At 33.0% G+C, this 11,198-nt stretch overlaps 1 protein-coding gene across 1 annotated transcript; it reads left to right on the forward strand.

Moving 5' to 3' along the window:
* The first annotated feature begins 3,253 nt into the window (after positions 1 to 3,253).
* Positions 3,254 to 9,564, forward strand: LOC142632438 (calcium-dependent protein kinase 24). The gene is made up of 8 exons (XM_075806839.1): positions 3,254 to 3,772; positions 5,597 to 5,720; positions 5,833 to 5,976; positions 6,119 to 6,271; positions 7,655 to 7,770; positions 7,852 to 8,019; positions 9,049 to 9,285; positions 9,379 to 9,564. The coding sequence occupies exons 1-8, from the start codon at positions 3,254 to 3,256 to the stop codon at positions 9,562 to 9,564; spliced, it is 1,647 nt and encodes a 548-aa protein (XP_075662954.1).
* Positions 9,565 to 11,198: the final 1,634 nt, after the last annotated feature.

Here is an 11,198-nt window from a genome sequence, read left to right on the forward strand (position 1 = left end):
GACCAAAAGATTAAAAAAAAAAAAAAAAAGTTGCCAAGGACTCCAGGATATATAGTTTAGCACAAGGCCTCACTCACTTTTATACTAGCTAGATGTCCAAAGTTTATATAGGATATGATAAGAAAAAATATGGACTGTGTGAAAATATTGGATGTAAAATGTCAATAATATATATATATATATATATATATATATATATATATATATATATATATATATATAAACCATATTAAAGCCCTTACTTTTCAATCAAAAAGAAAAAAAAAAAAAAGGTGCTTCAACTATTAATTGTTTTAATTTAGTCTTTTTAACTTTCAAAATCAACCATCGCACACCCTTGGTGCAATGATCACTCCACAAGTATAAGTGTTTGTGGCGTGTGGGGGGCAAGGGTCGGGGTTCAAGTCTCCAGGAGAGAGCTTCACATACATATACACTTAGATTAGGCTAGAGTAGAATTCTATCTTGCATCAAAAAAAAAAAAAAACTTTCAAAATCAAATCAATGTCATTTATGAACGTTGACTTGATAAATGATAAAATTAACCTGATTTTAAATGGTAAGATACAAAATTAACACAATCAAATGTATAAAAACAAAATTCAAATCACTCATATATATTGATAGGTGTAATATTGTAGTTTTTTACTAATTCGTAGATAAGGAAGAGGGATTTGGTCCTTAAACATTATCTGTTGAAAACACCAAAATTGTAGTTTGGGGAAAAAAATATGTATTGCATTCTTCGTGTATTTTTAGCTACATTACTTATTTATGTGATTTGTTTAAAGAGAAATTTTATGTCCATAATATTTTTCACAATACTTTCAGAACAAATTTTAAATGACAGGTTGTTATTAGCTGTTACTGGTAGGCAAAAAAAGTAATTTAAATTGTGAATTCAAATTAGAATTAGTAACAACTTACCACCTATAATTTGTTATAAAAGTGCTGCAAAATGTTGTAGACGTAGCACTTCTCTTGTTTAAATAATACATTATATATGATTATATAATGAGTCACCACATAATACTCCAAATCGGTTTGGAAAAAATCTTTGTCCAACCAAAATAGCTGTAAAACCATTTTTGTTTCCAATTTTTACAACCACCTCATTCTATTTCTCCAAGTTATTTTAGAATTATAACATTTACCACCGTTTTCCAAAACTATCTTAAGAGGTAAACTTTAATTGAATGCGTATTTCTTTCATATGAATTTACTATTTTTTCTTCAACACTCATTATTTACCGCATCCAAGCCTTGGACCAAAAGATTAAAAAAAAATAAAAAATTGTCAAGGACTCAAAGATATATACTTTAGCACAAGGCCTCACTCACTTTTATACTAGATGTCCGAATTTTATACATGATATGATATGAAAAAGTATTAACATAGTGTAAAAGTATTGGACGTAAAATGTCAATAATATACATACATACATACATATATATATATATATATATATATATATATATATACACATATTTAAAATATTAAAGCCCTTAGTTTTGGAGCTAGAATCCCCTTACTTTTCAATCAAAAAGAAGAAAAAAAATGCACCAAACAACATTTATGGATTTGGTCCTTGTATATTTATTACATTTCAATTTCTTCCTTCTACATTTAATTGAAATCAAGGTCCTTCAACTATTAATTGTTTTAAGGGTTATGCTAACGAATGCCCTTATGACATTGGTTAAAAATCCATTTTAGGAAAGTTTTGACATTACTTTCATGGGAAATGAAAAAAGTTGTCAAAATATTAGTTTTTTTTTTTTCTTTTCCGATAAAAATTTTCTGTAAATGGATTATTAACCAATGCCCTAAGGGCATTCATTAACATTTCCCTTGTTTTAATTTAGTCTTTTTAACTTTCAAAATCAAATCAATTTCATTTATGAACATTGACTTGATAAATGATAAAATGAACCTGATTTTAAATGATAAGATACAAAATTAATCCAATCAAATGTATAAAAACAAAATTCAAATCACTCATATATATTAATAGGTGTGATGTTCTAGTTTTTTACTAATTCCATAGATAAGGGAGAGGGATTTGAAACTTCAATATTATCTGTTGAGAACACCAAAATTGTAGTTTGGGGAAAAAAAACGTGTATTGCATTCAAAGTGTATTTTTAGCTACATTACTTATTTGACAAGTCATGTGATTTGTTTAAAGAAAAATGTTATATCCACAATATTTTTCACAACACTTTTAGAACAATTCCTAAGTGACAAGTTGTTATTAGCTGTTACTGATGGGCAAAAAAGTAATTTAAATTGTGAATTCAAATTAAAACTAGTAACAACTTACCACCTATAATTTGTTATGAAAGTGTTGTAATAATGTTGTAAACATAGCACTTCTCTTGTTTAAATAATACATTATGATTATGAGAGATGCTATGTCCACAACATTTTTACAATATTTTCACAACAAATCACAGGTGGTTAGTTGTTATTGGTTCAAATTTGAACCTAACACAAAAATTATTTTTTTGCCCCAACAATAACAACCAGTAACAACCTGTCACTTAGGATTTGTTGTAAAATTATTGTGAAAATATTATGGACATATCATTTCTCTATAATTATATAATGAGTCACCACATAATATTCTAAATCAGTTTGGAGAAAATCTTTGTCCAACCAAAATAGCTGTAAAACCATTTTTGTTTCCAATTTTTACAACCACCTCATTCTATTTCACCAAGTTATTTTAGAATTACAACATTTACCAATCGTTTTCCAAAACTATCTTAAGTGGTAAATTTTGATTGAATGCATGTTACTTTTATATGAACTTACTACTATTTCTTCACCACTCATTATCTACCGCATTCAAGTTGTGGCACAAAAGATTGTGATTCTAGATTTTCTACTCAGGACTATTGTTTACAAACTCACAATCTACCATTTGTCGGCAAAAATACCGAACTTGTAAACTAACCTAACCTCAAAGTAACGGTTTTCAAACAACCCAAAGAAAATGGAGGGACAAGTATAGTTCAACAGACAACCATTAACTGTTTTTTGAACTTTCCAACCTCATTCTCATTCACATCCCTCCAATTCTCTCTCTCCAAACCCCACTCTCTCCCCAAATCTCTCTCTCTCTCTCTCTCTCTCTCTCTCTCTCTCTCATGGGGTTCTCTGTGCCTCAATGTTCATAACCCAATTTGCAGAAAGAAGAAATAAACAAAGAAATCTCTTTTTTGGAGCTATTGCTTGAACAAAATCCTCATGGGAGGCTGCATTTCTGCACCAGCGAAAGCAGCTCTCCTTAAGAAGCAAAAGGGCACCAAAGACATATCCGAATTCGAATTCAAACACCCCAGCCCCACCGGATTCCTCAACTCCGGCGCCTTACGCCTTCTTCCTATCCTCGACAAACCAACTGGCAATGACATATTCAAGAAATACAGCTTTGGCAAAGAACTCGGCCGAGGCGAGTTTGGCGTTACGTACAAATGTGTCGATCTTGAGACCAATGAGACCTTTGCTTGTAAGACCATAGCTAAGAGCAAGCTGAGGACCGATATTGACATTGAGGATGTAAGGCGGGAGGTCGAGATTATGAGGCATTTGCCTGCACATCCTAATATTGTTACCTTTAAGGAAGCTTATGAGGATATGGATGCCATTTATCTTGTCATGGAGCTTTGTGAAGGCGGCGAGCTTTTCGATAGGATCATTTCACGTGGGCATTACATGGAGCGTGCCGCAGTTAGGGTTGTCAAGAGTATTATTGAGGTTTGCAAGGTAAATTTTGATTTTGATTTTTTTTTTTTATGTTATGAATCCATGATACATAGAACATATGATTCTAGATTTGGGTATGTTTGTTCATGCTTTTGAAGTTTTACTATTAATAGGGTATTTGTTCGGGGTAAATAGTTCTTTAAGTTTCTTGATTAAATTCAATCATCTAGTTACATTGACGAATCATATGGTTGAATTTAATAGTCCTTGAAAATGATAACATTGATTCTACTGCATTGTTCTGGATGAGTTTATTTAAGGAATCTAAAATATAATACCTAAGGAATTGTAATTATTTTTGCTCATTTGTAAAGTAAGATCATAATTTCATGTTGTAACTAGAAATTGTCCTTTTTTTGGGTTTTGATAATTCTTAATATGCGCATAGACATATGTTTATGGAAAATCGTTAGGTTGCATTATATAATGGCTCATCAAGGAAAAATTTATGGTGAAGAAAATTAGACATGCATACAAAATATGTGGTAGTAAGGAAGATTAATTTGTACTCCAGCAGCAATGCCCCCTCCTCTCACATAAATAGTAAGTCTCACCATAAATTTAATTAATGAGATTCACTAATTACACGTGGTGGAATAGGGCTTCCTGAAGGAGCAGCTTCAATCTCTGACGTGATACACTGATACTTACCCTATTAGTCAGAACACAAGGAAGGAAATGGCGTTCATGATTTGGGAAGCAAATTCCCATTAAGCTCATATATTAAAATTTCGGGAGTTGATTCGAGTTGGGCAATGTTTTGAAGCTCGTCCATGTTCCTGGTATACCTTTGATGGCAATTAAAAGCTGCATATGTTTTGGCAGGGTGCTTGATATAATTATTCTTCAGCATTAATAAGAGAGAACTGTCATGAAGGGTGCTTGAATAATTCTCTGGTTTTACAGTTCAATCCTCAAGTTAGCCAATCCAGATTAACAAGTAATCCGTTAACATGGATTCATAAATAGAGCAGAACTTGATTCTTGTAAGGGTCAATTTGTTAGATTTAGGAAGATACACTGTTTTCATTTTTTCCAGGGCCCTCTGATGCAGTTCTTTCTAGTATAATTCTTTCCATCTGAACATTAGTTGATTTTAGCAGATTTAAATCCTACTGACTATTTTTGTAAGTTCATTTTCACTAAATACTGCACATGATCTTAAAGTTGCAGACCTGTCTGAGTCCATATGATATCTACCATCCAGAACCCTTCTTCTAGTCATGGTCTATATTGACTAGAAGATCCCTATTATACTTAATAATCAGTGTTGGGAGGTTATTAAGCACAGAATCAGATGAGGATATAGTGTTTGTAAGATATTGTCTGGTTCCAGCAGATAGAGTCTTGTCCTTGGGGTAATTATTTTATATTCCGAATAACCAAACCTTAGGAGAAATTTTAGCCCATATACTATTCTACAACTCTTATTGTCGTTTTTGTAAATAAAATAGTGTGAATAAGTTGTCACACTTTATAAGTACTCACAATGATCAAGTTAGGGACTGTCTTAATAGTACTTAGTAGTAGTAAGGTGAAATCTTATTTGAGCACAAAACATTCGAAAATAGGATACTACTTTTGAGTGGGGAACTATTAAATCACATTTAGAGATTGGTAACAAGTAAAGGAGAAGCTTCAATAAATAACTTTCAGAAGTTTTTGTATTAATTTATTCCATTACATGGATGTGGCTTTTGATTCTATGAATGTATGAGATGTTATTCAGTTAAATCAAAAGCAATCTTCATTCATTTTGTCAGTGGAATACCAAGTATTAGTATTATGCTTAGTTTTCAAGTGGGGCTTTTATGCTTGTCACAGATATGCCATGAGCATGGAGTTATACATAGGGACCTGAAACCTGAGAATTTCTTATTCACAGATGCAAGTGAAACTGCACAGTTAAAGGCAATTGACTTTGGCCTCTCCGTATTCTATGAAACTGGTATCCTTTACATTCTTAAATAGCAATATCTGACTGCATATGTGCCTTAATATAGCTTTGCACATAATTGGGTACATATTCTTCAGCTATGATCTTCACTATATATTGGTAGGTCAGCGATTCAGTGAAATTGTTGGAAGTCCATATTACATGGCTCCAGAGGTCCTAAGAAGAAATTATGGGCCAGAAGTTGATGTATGGAGTGCAGGTGTTATCCTTTATATTTTACTTTGTGGAGTTCCTCCCTTTTGGGCAGGCAAGTTCCTTTCAAATTCCATTCTTATAGATATTTCAGTTCTTGCAAAACTATTATTACATTTATTATCATGTTAGCATAAAAGAATGTGGAAAAGTTTATTTCAGAGTGCAACCTAATATGGGTTTTACAACTAGCACAGAAACTGAGGAAGGAATTGCACACGCAATTGTTCGGGGTGAGGTAGATTTTGAAAGGGATCCTTGGCCAAAGGTTTCTGCAGAAGCAAAGGATCTAGTGCAAAATATGCTTGATCCAAATCCTTACAGTCGGATGACAATAGATGAAGTCCTTGGTATGTACCTTCTTACCTATCCATGAAAATATCATTTGTGTTCATTGCTTAAGGTTATGTTGAAAGACTTTCTGAATGAATTTGAATTGAGCTACAGTTTGGATAATATGGCAACTTAGAATATTTTTCAATGTATGGCCTGTACATAGACTCCTTTAATTCTATGGAATGTAATTACATATCTGAGTTGGACTAAATTATAATTGCTTGATCAGTTCATAGTGGCCCCTAGGACAAAAAAAAATTATTTTTTAGGTTGTAAGTTTTAGTTTGAGATCACCAGACATCCGTGGTTCTGGTTAATGTGTTTATTGACTTTCATTAACCCACCTCTGCTGGGGGTCCTATTAGACATGTCTTTCTCAGCAAGATAAAGACAGGTATCACTGAAGGCATCACAATCAATTCCCTGAGAGGAATTACCAGGGGCAAATAATCTGATAAGTGTCAGCAAAGGTATTAGTAGAATTACCATGTAGCCTCTATGATTGGTTGTTGGTAGAGAAGCACATGCTATAGGCAAGAAACTGCTAATTATAATTGGAAAGATACAAATATTTGCTTTACACAATTACATAGATGATGGATGATAATTGGAAAATGGACTGAAAATTTTCTGTGCATATGAGATGTCTACTTGTGGAGATTGGATGTGGAGCAATACTTTTGGCTGGCTCCACCAAGTTTGGTCCCGTGTTATTCTTTCGTTTTTTGACCAGTGGAGGATATTGCTCACTTTACTATACTAGTTAAAAGGAGAAAAAAAATCTTGACAATATAAAATCATGAGGTGGAAACAATGATGTGGGAGGATTAAAGTCCAATTCTCAAGCGTGCCGCAGGCCAAACTCTGACTTCAGATAAATACTTCTCATGCCTGTGGTCACGACGATCATTTCTCAAGACATTACTTTAAGATGGGATTCTTTCAATTTTCTGTAGCCATATGAGAAGGCTTGTTAGCTTAGTTGAGCATCTTCGCCAATGGTAAGGTGAAATGATGATTACAGGTAGAACTTATGTTTTTTCTTGAAGGAATGCATTTGAATTATGTTTTAGAAATTGATGACAACAAATGATAAACCATTCATTGAAGGAAGCACTGAACTAAAATGAATACCAAGAACAAAGAGGCATCTATAGAACATGTCAATAGAGGAAAAGTGAGCTTCCATTTCTTTATTCAGTACTGGCTACATCTATTTTTTTATAATAAATAAAAAAATTCATGCATTAATTAATTCTCTTTGACCATTATTAAAAAATATACGCATTTCCTTTGCTAGTATTTGCCCAGCACTTATGCCTACTTTAATTATGTGCAGAATTGAATGTGAACTGTATGATAAATGAACTAATCATTCTCCTGCTTCTTATGTGAAGAACATACTTGGATAAAAAATGCAAATAAAATGCGCGATGTTTGTTTGGGAGAAAATGTGAGATTAAGGATCAAACAATTCTCCTTGATGAATAAATTCAAGAAGAAGGTTCTCAGAGTAAGTTTTTTGAACACTTTATTTCCTTGCCTGATATCATATTTCTCAAACATTATTAACTGCTACCTATTTTGACTTCAGGTTGTAGCAGACAACTTGCCAGATGAACAAGTATTTCGAATCAAAGAGATGTTTGATCTGATGGACACAGACAACAATGGACTCTTGTCATTTGAGGAGCTCAGAGTGGGCCTTCATATGTTTGGGCATTCTGTTCCTGATCACGAGGTCCAGATGTTAATGGATGCTGTGAGTTTATTCTGCATAAGACCTTCCTTTTAAACTTGCTATTGGCATTCTTGGTTTTCAGTATGACTAAGTAACTGCAGCATATACCATTCTTTGGTTTCATTTTAAATCTTTTAGATAACTGTTTTTCTTACTTCATGAGTCATTAGAGAACCATGCCATAATCTAAATCACATCATGATTTCTACCTTGGAGAAATCTAGAACTAGAAATGCATGTCCCTTATCCCTTTCAAGGTCAAATCCTCAATGCGTGTTCTTAAAATTTAGAAGATGTTCCATATATTCTATGAATGAAGCATAGTAGGTGTTGGTTAGTAAAATTGCAAGTCTAGCATTCATTAGATCAATGTATTCATTTTCATTAAATGAACTTCTTACACTAACTGCAGTTACTCTTCTTTCTCCAAATTTACTGATTATGAATAAGGACATAATTTATTGACACAATTTAACTTTATGCTTGAGTGCTGTCATATGACGTAGATAGGTGCCAGTGGCCTCGGCTTCTGCTTTTAAATAATTGGAATGAATATTGATGTTTGTTCAATTCAATTAAACATAGTTTGATGCAATGATAACCCAAATACTTTAAAACTGACCTTTCATGGACACTCAAACATATTTTTTTATCTGGTGCAACTGATTTTCAGTTTGGAAGCATATGGTTTTAAGGCATGTTTATACCTCTCTTGAATGTATAAATTGAAAAGGGTACTTGATGGATTTTTTTCAAATGACTGAAAAGCATTTGATAGCTCACTTTTTGAAAAAATATAAGCCTTTTTATTAATTTTAACACTCAAATTTGATGCAGAAGATTGAGAAGCATCAAATTGTATTTAAGCAGCTAGAAGACAATTTACAGTTACTTCCTCATATTGATATTATTACCTTTGTCTGTTCTTTTCTTCTTAGCTGCTAATATTACCATTCCAATGTTAATATATCTAGGATTCCTATTATTTCTTTCTTTCTTTATTTTATTCCTTCTAATCCTCAATATCTAAGACTTAATTTTATACTGAAGGCGGATGTTGATGGAAATGGCACACTAGATTGCGAAGAATTTGTGACAATGGCTGTTCACCTGATGAAAAAGATTGGTGGTGATGATCTTCTCTCTGAAGCTTTTAGGTTCTTTGACAAGAATCAAAATGGGTATATTGAGTTTGATGAATTGAGAGAGATCATGCTAGATGATAAACTTGGTCCTAACAATGACAAGCTCATCGAAGACATCATATTTGATGTTGACTTGGATAAGGTTATTCTCAAACATAAATACTTTGAAGTACATGTCACATAATACCTTTTGTCCTCCTTATAATGTCTTGTTGATCTTTTCTTCTAATTACAGGATGGTAGAATCAGTTATGATGAGTTTAAAGCAATGATGAAAACAGGCATGGATTGGAAAATGTCTTCTCGCCAGTACTCTAGAGCATTGCTAAATGCTCTCAGCCACAAAATGTTTAAGGACAAATCTATGGATGTAAAAGTTGACAAAATGTTCAAGTCTATGGAACTAAAGCCTAAACGTTGATTAATCACTTGAGGTAACCAAAAATGTTGAGGGACCTTAAATCTTTTTCCTCTCCGCAGAACAATGAAAAATTGGAAGGTAGATATCAAATATTCATAGGCACTGTTGTAATTATTTTGACTTGTGAAAAGATGGATTTTAACATGAAGGATTTGGGAATGGATTTTGTAAGGACACAATTCAAGTTCCCAAACTACGACTGGGAGAAAAATGGGCTTGAAAGACCTTTCTTTACAATGAATTTGTAGAGGATGGGCTTGTAATTTAGATTTCAAGGATGGTTTAGACAATTACAAAAAGAACGGGCTTTGGGCCCAATAGAACAGAACAAAGAATCGTTTGCAAAGAGTAAGACTGAGAAATCGTCCTCGGATTGTGTCCGAGGATGGTTTCTAATGATATTTCTCAAGTTTGGATACAAGTGTTGATTATCATTTACTATTGGCTCTATCTCTTTTACTCAGAAAAGTCTCTCCCTTCTTCGTATGCCTTTCCTCCTATTTATATCCTTTCCTTTCCCTTCATCACCTTCCACTTTTCTGGTTGCAATCCCCCTTTTTGGATACTTGTCCCATCCATTCTTCCCTAAAGCCCGCTGGGATTAGGGACCAAGTTCCAAGCTCGATGTTCAGGTCCCATCCTTCCATCTATACGGTCGGTGTATCAATTTACGAGCTTTTAATGTATGGGCGGTGGTAGCTTTATTTTTAGACATTCCACCGTTCTTTCTCTCGCCCTCCACGTATACCGTGCATCCCCATAATTGTAGGACTCATTATAATATAACCCAGGGATACCAAACTTCTCTTTCTATGTCCTCGGCCTTGAAATCCGAGGACAAATCTACTCCTCGGACGTGTTTGGATATGTAAATAGTCCACGGCCATTTTGATGTCTTCGGATTTTGGGTTTCCAGCCCAAAATACTTCGTTGGGCCATCCTTCATATGCTATTGGGCCCAATACCCCTACAGATTTTTTTAGGAGAAAAGACAGGTTTGATGATGAGATATTTATTAAATCGTCTCTTAAATTGAGGATGAAAAATCATGTAAATTAGAATTGAAATGGTTACCGTAAATTGGAGCAGAATTTGTTACACAAAAAGATTCCATGTTCTAAAGCTGCATGTCTATCCCAAATTCATAAAGATACCAACCTATTTAAATTCTCCAATTCCCTACAATGTTTAACTAGATTTGAGGGAAAATTATATTATTCCAAGAGTATAATAATCTCATACTCTCACCTTTCATATTAATAATAGGTTTATATATTATTATTACTAATCGCAGACCCACGCGGTTCATTAATCATTAGAATATATAATTATTTTGTAATGTGGTATAATATATAATTTATTCTCTAAAATTTATGGAAGATAATTTGTTCACTTTAAAAATTGAACTATTTTTAAAAGTTTTTATTTTCCATTTCTCTATCTCTACAAATATATCATTCTATTATTTTGGAGTTTTTTTTCCACAATTTTTTTTATAAAGAAATTTGGGTGTGTTTGATTGATATTATTCTTTTTGGAAGTGGTCTATATTATTCAAACTTTTGGTATACTGTGTTATGTTATCCTTTTCTTGGATACAACTAAACTTTGTTAAGTTCAAATTAATGATTCAG

Source organism: Castanea sativa, chromosome 4, assembly GCF_040712315.1.
Source record: "Castanea sativa cultivar Marrone di Chiusa Pesio chromosome 4, ASM4071231v1".
Classification (NCBI taxonomy): domain Eukaryota; kingdom Viridiplantae; phylum Streptophyta; class Magnoliopsida; order Fagales; family Fagaceae; genus Castanea; species Castanea sativa.